This window comes from Sinocyclocheilus grahami, unplaced genomic scaffold (assembly GCF_001515645.1).
Source record: "Sinocyclocheilus grahami isolate Dianchi unplaced genomic scaffold, SAMN03320097.WGS_v1.1 scaffold499.1, whole genome shotgun sequence".
NCBI classification, from domain to species: domain Eukaryota; kingdom Metazoa; phylum Chordata; class Actinopteri; order Cypriniformes; family Cyprinidae; genus Sinocyclocheilus; species Sinocyclocheilus grahami.
In genome coordinates this window covers 417,809-433,741 of record NW_015505678.1, presented here as the reverse complement: position 1 = coordinate 433,741, position 15,933 = coordinate 417,809, and the positions used below count along the sequence as shown (strand labels likewise).

At 29.5% G+C, this 15,933-nt stretch overlaps 1 protein-coding gene across 1 annotated transcript in view; it reads right to left on the bottom strand.

Annotated features, from left to right (window-relative positions):
• Nucleotides 1-3,565: 3,565 nt before the first annotated feature.
• LOC107554364 (sodium channel protein type 8 subunit alpha-like) overlaps nt 3,566-15,933 on the bottom strand; it is a 54,467-nt gene continuing 42,099 nt past the window's right edge. Inside the window, exons 7-12 of the mRNA XM_016236853.1 lie at nt 10,240-10,266; nt 8,163-8,435; nt 4,736-4,789; nt 4,505-4,642; nt 4,314-4,418; nt 3,566-3,823 (exon numbers count right to left, since the gene is read on the bottom strand). Coding sequence (XP_016092339.1) covers nt 3,566-3,823; nt 4,314-4,418; nt 4,505-4,642; nt 4,736-4,789; nt 8,163-8,435; nt 10,240-10,266 — 855 coding nt within the window. The remainder of the gene's footprint in view (nt 3,824-4,313; nt 4,419-4,504; nt 4,643-4,735; nt 4,790-8,162; nt 8,436-10,239; nt 10,267-15,933) is intronic.

The window sequence follows — 15,933 nt, the reverse complement described above, 5'->3', positions numbered from 1 at the left end:
CGCCGCGGATGAGCCGAAGGATTCGTCCGATTCGAGCCAAGCGGATGACGCGGAAGAGCGTTGGCGAGACAAAGTACTTCTCGATGATATCCGCCAGAACAATGCCTGGAACGAGAAAGAGACACCGATTAGAGTTAGCATTTGAGTTCACTTTTTGGTAACACTTTAGAATAGGGAACACTTATTCACTATTAACTACGAGTTTTCCCTCAATAAATAACTAATTTACTGCTTATTAATAGTTAGTAAGGTAGTTGTTAAGTTTCGGTATTGGGTAGGATTAGGGATGTAGAATAAGGTCATGTAGAATACGGCATTAATTTGTGCTTAATTAGTACTAATAAATGGCTAATATTCTAGTAATATAGATGCTAATAAGCAACTAGTTAAGAGACCCTAAAATAAAGTGTTACCCACTTTTTTTAACCCGATTAATCGCATCCAAAATAAAAGTTTTTGTTTACATAATATATCTGTGTGTACTGTGCACATTTATTTTGTATATAATAAATACACACACATACAGCATATATTTCGAAAATGTATTTACATGTGTATATATTTATATTCATATAATTTACATTATATATAAATATATTTAAAATAGAAACAACATATTTTTCTTAAATATATACATGCATGTGTGTGTATTTATATATACATAATAAATATACACAGTACACACACATATATTATGTAAACAAAAACTTTTATTTTGGATGCGCTTAATCGCGATGATTCGTTTGACAGGACTAATATAACGATAACGATATTAGCATCCACTCCAGCGGACGATATCGTCTGTATATTCTAAGCTCGTCTGTCGCTTTAAATTCTCCAGCTCGTTATAGCAGGATGGATTCTGATTGGCTGTCAATATTTGTATCGTTCATCAGCTGGGGAAAAAAATGTTCTGAAAGTGATTCTAACGATATCGTTTCTCTGTGCCTTTATCGTTATAGCTGTGGTGTGGACTCTGCTGTTCTTTAATATTGAGAACGATTTTTAGAACTATATCTTTATCGTTATCTTTATAGTTATCGTGCTTGGTGTGAACAGGCCTTGACTGTCACAGTGCCACAATGGAGTGCCACAAGGATCTGTCCTAGGTCCTCTGCTATTTTCGATATACATGTTGCCCCTTGGTAATATTATTAGAAAATACGGGATTAGTTTCCACTGTTATGCCGATGATACTCAACTATATATCTCAGCAAGACCAGATGAAACTTCTAAATTATCTAAGCTAACAGAGTGTGTTAAAAATGTAAAAGATTGGATGACCAATAATTTTCTCTCAATAATTAAATTCGGATAAGACAGAGATATTGCTGTACAAATAAACTTAAACTTGACTCCCATTTTTGAACATAGACGTGAAAGTGCACTATCCAAATTTTTATAATTCATGAAAGAAAACATTTTGTAATATGATTTTGATGTACCATTTCTATGCAATGTCTGGATGTCACAGGATACATTTTGAGATTTTAAGCTTTCAATTGATATATAATTTATGATGATTTCTAAAGCGTAAAAACACTTAAAACAATTACATATCACTGAGTCTTCTATTTGCCGCATTATTGTTTTAAAATGATCCAAACACAGCAAATTTTGTCATTTCAATTTCGATTGAAGAAGATCTTACAATAGTGGTTTTAACATCAAAATCTAACATTTATGTAACCATCTCACTTTAAATACTTTGGTGAGTTAATAAGAATATTGGTAACACTTTAGTGTCCAATTCTCACTATTAACTAGTTGGTTATTAGCATGAATATTACTGGGATATTGGCTGTTTATTATTACTTTTTTTTTGCAAGACCTTATTCAAAACCCTTAATCCTACCCGATTCTTAAACATAATTGTCAACAACTACTTTACTAAGCATTAATACGCAGTAATTAGGAGTATATTGAGGCAAAAGTCATAGATAATAGTTAGTAAATAGTGAAAATTGGACTGAGTGACCAGAATAATTTATGTAGTTACTTGAAAGAATTAAAAGAACGTTTCATGTCTGTCCTTGTATCATTAACTTGTCAAGGTTGATTTAGAAAGTAATAAGTAATTAAATACTTTTTGGAGAGAGTAATTTGTACAGTAATCTAATTACACGGTTGAAGATGTAATTAGTAACTTGTAATTAACTACTTTTTTAGAGTAACTTACCCAGCACTGTTACTGACCTTGACCACCTTGATTTATTGAACAGTCGGTCCCACTTAAGAGTTAAATGGCTGGCTTTTACATTTGCTGCGGTGCGTCTTTAAGCTTTTAACCCTGTGGCGATACAGACGGCAGCAGGGGGTCGTGGCACAAAACCACGTCAAGCTTTTAGCTCGGACTGAGAGCTCAATCACCTGAGCTGACAGCCCTGATTGCCCAAATTACCTTCACCTTAAACCATCTCGTCTGTTAACCCCTCTGGCTTTCCTCATTCTCTCATCGGGGTCACGAGGGGCGTCTGTTCTCAAAATCACCTCGTCGTGTCACTTAAGCACCGACTGTCTATTTATTAGTTGGTGAAGTGCTACAAAATTGCATTGAATGCCTTTAGACCTTGATATGTAATGCCGAGGCCAGACGGTAAAGCTACTGTATCTTACAAAGAGAGACATTACACAATTTCATCTACGATTTAATAGAACTGGTTGCCTCACGCAGAAAGAATATAATACTTTAAATTTGTTTTACACTATTTTACTTGTTATATTTATTAAAATAGTTATTTTTAACAAAGTTGGAAAAGGGTGTGAGACACGAAAAATGTTTGATTAAAACTACATAATTAAATAAATCAAACAATAAATAATAAAAACAGTATTAAAAATACATATTTTATATTTTTTACTTTTTTTAAAGTGACCAGTGACAAAAATTTATTTATATATATATATATAGAGAGAGAGAGAGAGAGAGAGAGAGAGAGAGAGTTATTAAATTTAAGTTATTCAAAATCTTTACACTTTTTCTGCTTAGTTATTAAAATATATATCAGACTAAATTAAAATATTTATCATTTAGTTGAAGAAGTATGGGTGACACGAAAAAAGTAGAAATGTATTTATAGTTATTAAAAATAATAAAATGTAAAACACATTTTAGTGCTATTTAATATTATTCATTTAATTATTTTAATGACTATGTTTTTTTTCACACCAACCACACTTTTTCAGGGCAACAATTAAAATACATATTATATTGAAAAAATATAGGAGACATGAAAAATCTATAAAAAAATTAAATGTACAAAAATAAGTTTTAATATTATTTAATGACACTCTTTTCAGCTTTGTAATATGTAATTAAAATATATATTAGACTGAAAAAGTATGGATGTCATGAAAAAAAAATTATATTTAAAATGACACTGTTTCATCTAATAATCAAAATATATATATATTTTAAAAAATGCATATATTTGTATATTTATATTTAAAAATTATTTAAATTATCATTTTAGCTAAGTTGAACAAATATGGGTGACATATTATACAAATTATATATATTAATAGTTATTAAAAATAAAAGTAGTAAAATAAATTGTAATATTATTTATAAGTCCACAAAGTCAAAGATGTTCCAGCTGACGGTGAAGAAGTAGCAGCGCAGCGCGATGAGCTTGATGATGCACTCGGTGGTGAAGATGACGATGAAGGCCAGGTTGATGTAGTAGAGTATATACTCGATGCTGGCAGACTGCTCGTCCGTCTCCACCATCATCGTCACCATGTTGAGGATGATCAGCAGCATTATGATGATGTCAAAGGCTTGTTTGGACACCAAGTCGAAGAAGAATCCTTGGATCGAGTTCTGAGAAGAAAACAATCCAACCAAGAAGATTCAAAGAGTCAAAATCCACCAGAATCATTGATATATGTCCCTGGAGTCATCAGTAGCACAGGTTTCATATTTGTAGCAATAGCCAACAATACATTGTATGGGTCAAAATTATCCATTTTTCTTTTATGCCAAAAATCATTAGGATATTAAGTAAAGATCATGTTCCATGAAGATATTTAGTAAATGTCCTACCGTAAATATATCAAAACTTAATTTTTGATTAGTAATATGCATTGCTAAGAGCTTTGGACAACTTTAAAGATGATTTTCTCAATATTTGGATTTTTTTGCACGCTCAGATTCCAGATTTTCAAATAGTTGTATCTCGACCAAATATTGTCCGATCCTAACAAACCATACAGCAATGGAAAGATTATCTATGCATACATCTCAATTGACCCTTATGACTGGTTTTGTGCTCCACGGTCACATTTCGATCAAAAACCCATTGAATACTCACAGTAGGTCTTGGGATGGGTTTCTGAGGTTTCTTGGATCCCAGTTTCTTCATGGCGTTATAATATTTCTTCTGTTCTTCTGTCATGAAGATGTCCTGTCCTCCTAAGTACAGAGAAACTCTTCTGTTATTATTACTTTCACCATCGCATCCACACGCTTCATGCTCATGATTCTGCTGGTTTTAATACTTATCTTTCGCTTCTGTTGGTTGAAATTGTCAATGATGACACCGATGAAGAGATTGAGTGTGAAGAAGGAGCCGAAGATGATGAAGATGACGAAGTACAGGTACATGTACAGGCTGTTCTCTTTAATGGGCTGCTCTTCCACCTGTTCCAGTAGATTAGAGACGCTCAGATTAGCAAACGATGCGTTCATATGGGTTTCAATCTGGTTTTATGAGCTCAGAACGGTTTTACTTACGGATCGTGAGTCGACCGCGGCGTACATGATCTCCATCCAGCCCTTGAACGTGGCCTTGAGAAGGAGAACAAATATGAAATATACACATTTAAAAACAAAACAAACATGAACTGAAACTGGGAGGAAAAATAAATAAAACAAAAAATTATTAAAAAAAATATATGCAAAAAAAAAAAACTTAAAACAGTAACTAATAAAAATGACAAAACTCAATCTGAAAAAACTTAAAACTGAAATAATAAAAAATAAAAACTATACAGACATGTAAAAAAAAAACGTAACTAACTAATAAAAATGACAAAAGTCAATATGTAAAAAATGTAAAACTTACTAAAACAACAAACTGAAATAAAAAAAACTATATACAGATATAAAAAACAGTAACTAATACAATGAACAAAATTAAGTCTGTAAAACAATTAAATCAAAAATATAAAATTGAAATAAAACATCATAAAAACTATGCTGACATTTAAAAAAAACAGTAAGTACTGAAAATGACAAAAGTCATAAACAAAAACAGCTAAAATAAAAATAAAAACTATATAGACTTATTTGAAAAAATACTAATAATAACTAATGCAAATAACATTTGTATCACATTAAATGTTTTTAAATAAATAAACAAAAGATTAATTAAAAATTTTTTTTTTTTTTTACATTTTTTAAACTTATGTTATTTCTGAATTTCAATGCAAAAAAAAAAACATTCAAACAAAAATATCAATTAGAAATATTGGATTTTTTTCTATTTTCTTTTGTGTCAGAAAAAGGTTCAAAAGTTTGTTAAGAATGTTTTGAAAAAAACAGATAATTACAGCTAATTGAAGTACTGAGGAGTGGGAAAATCTGGATTTTCTGTGCGTGAGTGAGTGAGTGAGTGAATGGGTGAGTGAGTGAGTGAATGAATGAGTGAATGGGTGAGTGAGTGAGTGAGTGAGTGCGTGCATGAGTGAGTGTGTGTGTGAGTGAATGGGTGAGTGAGTGAGTGAGTGAATGTGTGAGTGTGTGAGTGAATGGGTGAGTGAGTGAGTGTGTGTGAGTGAGTGAGTGAATGTGTGAGTGTGTGAGTGAATGGGTGAGTGAGTGAGTGCGTGAGTGAGTGAGTGAATGTGTGAGTGTGTGAGTGAATGGGTGAGTGAGTGAGTGTGTGTGAGTGAGTGAGTGAATGTGTGAGTGTGTGAGTGAATGGGTGAGTGAGTGAGTGTGTGTGAGTGAGTGAGTGAATGTGTGAGTGTGTGAGTGAATGGGTGAGTGAGTGCGTGAGTGAGTGAGTGAATGCGAATGTGTGAGTGTGTGAGTGAATGGGTGAGTGAGTGAGTGCGTGCGTGAGTGAGTGAGTGAGTGAGTGAGAGAGTGAATGAATGAATGAGTGAGTGAGTGAATGCGTGAGTGAGTGAGTGAGTGAGAGAGTGTGTGAGTGAATGCGTGAGTGAGTGAGTGAGTGAATTAATTAATTAATTAATTAATTAATGAGTGAGTGAGTGAGTGAATGGGTGAGTGAGTGAGTGAGTGAGTGCGTGAGTGAGTGAGTGAGTGAGAGAGTGTGTGAGTGAATGCGTGAGTGAGTGAGTGAGTGAGAGAGTGTGTGAGTGAATGCGTGAGTGAGTGAGTGAGTGAGAGAGTGTGTGAGTGAATGCGTGAGTGAGTGAGTGAGTGAATTAATTAATTAATTAATGAATTAATGAGTGAGTGAGTGAGTGAATGGGTGAGTGAGTGAGTGAGTGAGTGAGTGAGTGAATGTGTGAGTGCGTGAGTGAGTGAGTGAGTGAGAGTGAATGAATGAATGAATGAATGAGTGAGTGCGTGAGTGAGTGAGTGAGAGTGAGTGAGTGAGTGAATGAGGGAATGAATGAGTGAATGAATGAGGGAATGCGTGAGTGAGTCAGTGAGTGAGTGAGTGAGTGAATGAATGAATGAATGAATGAATGAATAGATGACAGAGGGCCGCTTTCAGAGAGTGCCAGAAGTCACTACGGTTGGTCTTTTCTTGGTCTTAGTTAGCAGTAATTACAGGTCTTGTGAAGGACTATTTGAAGATGCAAATGAAAGGTGTGTATTGGGTGAAGTCACAAGAAGGTGATGGAAAGGAGCTAAGTGACTTGTTGCTAGGTTACCGCATCAACTAAGTTAAAAGGAAGAATGAAGTGTGTTCGCTCTTGCTGAGCACAAACTTCGGTATAATGGCAGCAGCGGCTGCTAAAAATAACGCTTGCACAGAGTCGCTGATTGATTCGCTCTCGGACAGACGGAGGTGGCCAGCGGCGGGAAGGAAAAGGAGCGAGAAACTAAAGCTAAAGCTAAAGCTCAGCACCTGATGCAGCACGAGAAAACCGGCGCCACCTTAGCAGAACCAACTCCAACAGAACAGACAAATGTGCCTTTTAGGAGCAATAACACTTTATTTTCATGAGAAAATGCTCCCAAATAAAATAAAAAAATAAATAGAAAATGTACTATTTATTTATTAATAGTAATAATAATAATAATAATATACAGATAGATAGATAAATAATTCAATACATAAATATAGAAATATAAAAATAAAATAATAAAATATAATTGCCTAAATTTAAGATTTATTTATTTGAATTGCATATAAAATTTCCAGTATAAACCAGCATACATTTGCATAAATTAGTTTTTTCATTTTAAAATGATATTTTTAATGGTAGGTATTTTTATTTTTAGTTAACAGTAATAATGATATGATCATAAGTGGATGTTGCCATTTTCTACTAACTGCTTAAATATAATTTCAATAAATAATAATATTAATACATAGAAAAATAAGACATAAATAATGAAATATAAAACATAAAATAATAAAATATTAATACCTAAATAAATAATATAATATTAAATTTAGACCTAAATAATTTTATTTACACATTTAAATAGATGTTTTTGCTATTTTCTACTAACTATTTATAAATTTTAAAAAAATTTAATCTAATTAATGCCTAAATTTAAAATGTATTTATTAGACCTGCAAATAAAGTTTCCAGCACATTAAAATGTTTATAAATCTGTTTTTAGACGCAATAAAACATTATTTTCAAATGCCTCCAAATTCTAATAAAAATAAATCAATAGAAACATAACTTTAATATATTATATTATTATATTATATATTATATTATTAATAATATAGAAAAATAATAAATAAAAATGCCTAAGTTTAAGATTTATTTAAATTAATTTTTTTATTCAGATTTATTTGCGAATATTTTCACAATGCGCTCCTTCAAACTGGTTAGAATCAACATGAATCTGTTCACTGTGAAAACAATTACATTTCTTCAGTTTAAAAGTATGAACATGGTTAACACGGCTAGATGGAACAAGCAATATTGCATTAGTTTGTTAGCATCATAATGCACATGAGGAAAGGTTTAGTGGGTTATTAACAGAAGCAAAGCCTCACCACTTGCAGCAGCGAGAGGTACCCGGCGCCCACGTTGTCGAAGTTGACCTTGACTTTGGTCCAGTAGTACTGCGTGCTGTTCATCTCCAAGCACTCGCTCTTGTTGTTGATGAAGGAGGCGTTGAAGATGAAGCCGGTGCGGTTGACGCAGCGGCCGAACTTCCCGGCGAACAGGTTGACTCCCATGATGCTGAAGATGAGCCAGAAGATCAGACACACCAGCAGCACGTTCATGATGGACGGGATCGCGCCGATCAGAGCGTTCACCACCACCTGATGCAAACAGAGCATTAAAATTAAAATGCATCATCTGAAAGCTGAATAATAATCTTTCCATTGATGTAAGGTTTGTTAGGAGAGGACAATATTTGGCCGAGATACAACTATTTGAAAATCTGGAATCTGAGGGAGCAAAAAAATCTAAATATTGAGAAAATCATCTTTAAAGTTGTCCAAATGAAGTTCTTAGCAATGCATATTACTAATCAGACATTAAGTTTTGATATATTTACGGTAGGACATTTACTAAATATCTTGATGGAACATAATCTTTACTTAATATCCTAATGATTTTTGGCATAAAAGAGAAATGTATAATTTTGACTCATACAATGTATTGTTGGCTATTGCTACAAATATCCCCCAGCGACTCAACACTGCTTTTGTGCTGCAGGCTCACATATATTTTATAATATATATTTTCATTAACAATAATAATAATATTTATTAATATACATATATATAGTTATATACAAAATATATAGAAAAATATAAATTAATTTCCATCCATTTGGATTACATAATAAATAACACAAAAAATAAGGTATAGTTTATTATTAACTATTTGCATTTATTTAAATAATCGTTTTTGAATTTATTATGTAATCAAGTTAATTTATTCATTATTATTGAATATTTTTTTTATTTATTCCATTGAAAAGTATGAACATGATTAAAATATGGATAAAAAGCAATTACAAATGTAATAATATTTTATGCTAAAACTGTGTAATCAAATAAATAAACCCTAAACGTAGGCATTCATATTTTTCTATTTATGCATTATATTTCTATATATTATATATTTATGCTGATTTACAAAAAAAAAGGAATATAAAACTTTTTTTTAAAATCCTAATGGTCTTAAAATAGGCTTCAACTTCTGTATTTAAAATGTTTTAATTTTAGGCTGAAATAAACCGTCTTTGACGCGCTTCGTAAGATTCATCCTGAAATATTATCGTTATGCTTGCTGCTCGTGAATATGCTTTGCGAATATCTTTTAACTGTGTGAAATAAAGCGGGTGATGAACCCACAGCAGATCACAACCATCACAGAAACAACACTACATGAGCATCAACGCACTTCAGTTTATAGATTTAATCCATTTCTAATCAAACGTGCATTTCTTCAGTGGTTAAGGCAAGACACTACAGGCAAAAATATGCTTTTCATAACGTGATGCTTCAGACTAGTGTAAAGAAAACATCCAAAATACATTTCAAGCTTGTTTCATTATTTATGACTTTTATTTTAGTTATAATTGTTTCGGGGTAGAGAAAGAAAACATCCAAAAATACACTTTTATGTTATTATTTTAATTTTAATTAAAGTTGTTTCAGGCCAATGTAAAGAAAACATCCAAAAAACACTTTTAAGTTTATTTTTTATTTTTATTTTAGTTATAATAATTTTAGTTTTATTTCATTGACTTTATTTATCTATTTGCGTCTGTAGATTTGTATTTTAATATAGTTTTTATAGTATAGTTTTATATAGTTATCTAAAACTGAGACCATAAAATATGTTTTGTTGCTTGAAATAAAATAAACTTTAACTGAAATAAAATAAAACTTAAACTTATTTTTAAGCTGGTTTCCAAAATGAAATTTTTGATTTTCATATATATGAATATATATAAATATATATATATATATATATATATATATATATATATATATTTATATATATTCATATATATGAAAATCAAAAATTTCATTTTGGAAACCAGCTTAAAAATAAGTTTAAGTTTTATTTTATTTCAGTTAAAGTTTATTTTATTTCAAGCAACAAAACATATTTTATGGTCTCAGTTTTAGATAACTATATAAAACTATACTATAAAAACTATATTAAAATACAAATCTACAGACGCAAATAGATAAATAAAGTCAATGAAATAAAACTAAAATTATTATAACTAAAATAAAAATAAAAAATAAACTTAAAAGTGTTTTTTGGATGTTTTCTTTACATTGGCCTGAAACAACTTTAATTAAAATTAAAATAATAACATAAAAGTGTATTTTTGGATGTTTTCTTTCTCTACCCCGAAACAATTATAACTAAAATAAAAGTCATAAATAATGAAACAAGCTTGAAATGTATTTTGGATGTTTTCTTTACACTAGTCTGAAGCATCACGTTATGAAAAGCATATTTTTGCCTGTAGTGTCTTGCCTTAACCACTGAAGAAATGCTATATATGAAAAAAAAAATATATATATATATATATTACAGCTAAAATTAAAATTAAAACAGAAAATATAAAAATAAAAACAAATTCTAAATCTTATTAAAATTATAGTAATATATCAATGCAGCAGATAAGTGCATATTTATAAAAAAAAAATCTAAATTTGTATATTTAATATGCATACTATATCATATTTATAAAAATATTTCAATATTTAATGTTTAAAAGACAAAAACACAACACAATTACAAAAATTCTAACTTTAAAATTAAAACGAATATAATTAAAAATTATAATTATAGCAATATATGATGCTAATACAATGATTCTAATATAACTCAGAAACGTGCATACACCAAATCTGACAGATTTACTCCAGTCTATATTCTGGCTTTATCCAATGTTCAGATTAATGTTCTGAAAATGAATGCGAACTAGTGCAGTTTTAATTAAATAATGCCTCATTTGGATACATTTGGAAACATACTATTTCAGAAAAAGTTACAAATATTTGCGATTCCTACTGTAATCAATCAGACGGGGAAATATGCTAATATGTATTAGTCCACTGTTTTATTTTCACCTGAGTGTCTTGCCTTCAACCTTAAATCGCTGAAATATCACAGTATGAATAACATTATTGATATGTGAACGTCTGGTGTGTGAGGATGAGGAGGAGATGAAGATAACACTGAGTTTGTGAGCGATGAATACTGATGGTGTTTCCCAGCTTCAGCTTTATCCAGACTGTTTAATAATGACTCTACTGTACACATACTGTACATCCCGCTAGCGCTGTAATACTGACAGCAAATCAAACATTCATACAAGCAGGTCAGAAAGAGGAAGATAACACTGGAAACAAGTCCTGCTTCTCTATGTTTACTCTGGTTTTTAATACGTTAGCATCATTTTGAGAGACAGTAGATGTTTCAACAATCATTTAATTATAATAAATGTATATTTAGTTATATATTTAATTATTTTATCCTAATATTGATTTCAGTATAATCCATCAGGGAAAAATCTACTCATAATATCACTGTATTGTGTAATAGTTCAATTGTAATAAACTTATTTTTAGTTATATATAGTGTTATATTTATTTCATTATTTTTAATATTATCTTTTAGTGAAACATACATTTAAAAATGTCACTGTATTATGTTAATATTTTAATCATAATCAATGCATATTTTGTTATACATTATTCATTTGATTAATTTTAATATTATCCATTAGTGAAAAAATCTACTCAAAATATCACTGTGTTATGTAATATTTTAATTATATAAATTTATATTTAGTTATAGAATTTGAATATTATATTTATTTGATCAATTCTAATATTATCCATCAGTGAAAACTCTAATAAAAATGTCATAGCTTTCATTTTAATAATAATAAACTGATATTAAATGCAAATTTTAATGATATGAATTTATATTTAGTTATATATTTTAATATTACATTTACTTCACTATTTTTAATACGATCCATTAGTGAAAAAATACTACGTATTATTTAAATCATAATAAACTTTTATTTAACTATCCATTTCATTCTAATATTTATTATTTTATTAATTTTAATATTATCCATCAGTGAAAAAAATCTACTCAAAATGTCACTCGAGTATTTATAATACATTTATATTTAGTTACAGAATTTGAATATTATATTTATTTGATCAATTCTAATATTATCCATCTCTTTTAGTGAAACATACATTTAAAAATGTCACTGTATTATGTTAATATTTTAATCATAATCAATGCATATTTTGTTATACATTATTAATTTGATTAATTTTAATATTATCCATTAGTGAAAACTCTAATAAAAATGTCATAGCTTTCATTTTAATAATAATAAACTGATATTAAATGCAAAGTTTAATGATATGAATTTATATATTTTAATATTACATTTACTTCACTATTTTTAATATGATCCATTAGTGAAAAATATTACGTAATATTTAAATCATAATAAACTTATATTTAACTATCCATTTCATTCTAATATTTATTATTTTATTAATTTTAATATTATCCATCAGTGAAAAAAATCTACTCAAAATGTCACTCGAGTATTTATAATACATTTATATTTAGTTACAGAATTTGAATATTATATTTATTTGATCAATTCTAATATTATCCATCAGTGAAAAAAATCTACTCAAAATGTCACTCGAGTATTTATAATACATTTATATTTAGTTACAGAATTTGAATATTATATTTATTTGATCAATTCTAATATTATCCATCAGTGAAAAAAATCTACTCAAAATGTCACTCGAGTATTTATAATACATTTATATTTAGTTACAGAATTTGAATATTATATTTATTTGATCAATTCTAATATTATCCATCAGTGAAAACTCTAATAAAAATGTCATAGCTTTCATTTTAATAATAATAAACTGATATTAAATGCAAAGTTTAATGATATGAATTTATATATTTTAATATTACATTTACTTCACTATTTTTAATATGATCCATTAGTGAAAAATATTACGTAATATTTAAATCATAATAAACTTATATTTAACTATCCATTTCATTCTAATATTTATTATTTTATTAATTTTAATATTATCCATCAGTGAAAAAAATCTACTCAAAATGTCAATTTTAATATAATATAATCAAACCATTTTTAGTTATATATTTTATTTTATTAATTTTAATATTATCAATCAATAAAAGAAATTCTGCAATTGTCATTGTATAATGCAACAACTTTAATTATAATAAATGTATATTTAGTTATGTCTTATTCATTATTTTATTAAAATCCACTCAAAATGTCACTGTATTCATTTTGTAATATTTGATTGGTTATAAGACCAAGTAATAATTGTCTAATACTGCAAAGACTTTCCCGTTTCCCTTGTAAAGCCTCCAGCGATAAATGAGACGTCACCTTACACAAAATAATAATAATTAATAATAATAATGAATTAATGAATGAAAATCTTACTTGCCCTCAAAAACAGCTTGATATTTAGATTTTGGGCTGAAATATGACTTCAACATCATTTCAGAACACAGATATTTTCTTTATATTCTACTAACGAGATTTTATTAAACTATTCAAGCAATCTAAGGGCAGATTGAAAGACAGTAACCCTGTTTAAACCAGCCTAAGATGGTTAGGTGTCTGGTTTGATGGTTTTTGGGGGGTTTTGGATGCTTGTCAACAGAGCGAGACCATCTTAAACCTGCCAAACTCTTAAAGCTAAAGGTTCTTCATAGGCTTCTACTGGTTCCATGAGGAACCTTTAACATCAGTGGAACATTTCCAACTGAGCAAAAGTTTCTTTATAGTAGACGTCACCTTTCAGAATCAGACTGCGTGAAGATTAAACGATCAGAAGTGCGGTGAGAATATGAGAGAGATATTAAAACACGGCCGGATCGATGGAGAGAAAGAAATCAACAAACAAAAACATGATTTCAGTCTGCTGGGACGAATCTGATGAAAACATCTCACATTTCACACTAAAAAATAATAATAACAATTTAAAGTTTTTTAAAGGACCATTATGCTTTTTGTTGCAGTGTCTTATTATTTAAATGACAATTAAACATGTTTTCCCCAAATATTCATTTTATATATTTGTAATTCTCATTAAATTCTCATTATGTAAAAAAAAGCACTAATATCAGCATAAATTAAAGGCTCTATAACAAATACTATCATAATGTATAAACACTTAACCATTTATATATATATATATATATATATATTGAAATATATTGGCATATATATATATATTTAACTATTACTGAATTTGGGTGAAAATGTGATTAATTGCCTTGAACATTTCATAACACAAAATAATAATAATTAATAATAATAATGAATTAATGAATGAAAATCTTACTTGCCCTCAAAAACAGCTTGATATTTAGATTTTGGGCTGAAATATGACTTCAACATCATTTCAGAACACAGATATTTTCTTTATATTCTACTAACGAGATTTTATTAAACTATTCAAGCAATCTAAGGGCAGATTGAAAGACAGTAACCCTGTTTAAACCAGCCTAAGATGGTTAGGTGTCTGGTTTGATGGTTTTTGGGGGGTTTTGGATGCTTGTCAACAGAGCGAGACCATCTTAAACCTGCCAAACTCTTAAAGCTAAAGGTTCTTCATAGGCTTCTACTGGTTCCATGAGGAACCTTTAACATCAGTGGAACATTTCCAACTGAGCAAAAGTTTCTTTATAGTAGAATTTTTTTTTTCGATGATTAAAACAGTCTTCACATCAAGAAAATGTTTTTAAAGAACTGATTACTCAAAGGCTCATTGGTGAAAAAATGGTTCTCTATTGGCTTCTTTTGGTTCCATGAAGAACCTTTAACATCCCTTGAATCGTTCCAGGTCCTTTATAGTGGAAAAAGCTTCTTTAGATCATTAAAAGTGCTCTTCACACCAATGATTATTTTAAGAACTGATCACTAAAGGTTTAAGGAACCAAAAATGGTTTTTCTATGGCATCACTACAAAAAAAGTTCTTAAAAGAACCATCTTTTCTTGGTGTGAAGAATATTTCAATCATCTAAAGAACCCTTTTCCACTGTAAAGAACCTTCTGTGGAATTGGAAGGCTCATCATTGAACCATAAATTAAAATAAAGGTTCTCTATTGGGTTCTATTGGTTCCATGAAGAACCTATAACATTCATTGAATCTTACTTTCCAGTGGAAAAAAATAATTGAGATGTTCTTCACAACAAGAAAATAATGGTTCTACTAATAGTTCTTTGGGGAACCAAAAATGCTTCTTTGATGGCATCACTGCAAAAACACCTTTATTTTTAAGCATGTGGAACCTTTCCATTCAACAAAAGTACTTTATAGTGGAAAAAGGCTTAAAATGTTCTTCTTCTTATAAGAACTTTATATTTAACTATTACTGAATTTGGGTGAAAATGTGATTAATTGCCTTGAACATTTCATAACACAAAATAATAATAATTAATAATAATAATGAATTAATGAATGAAAATCTTACTTGCCCTCAAAAACAGCTTGATATTTAGATTTTGGGCTGAAATATGACTTCAACATCATTTCAGAACACAGATATTTTCTTTATATTCTACTAACAAGATTTTATTAAATTATTCAAGCAATCTAAGGGCAGATTGAAAGACAGTAACCCTGTTTAAACCAGCCTAAGGGGGTTAGGTGTCTGGTTTGATGGTTTTTGGGGGGTTTTGGATGCTTGTCAACAGAGCGAGACCATCTTAAACCTGCCAAACTCTTAA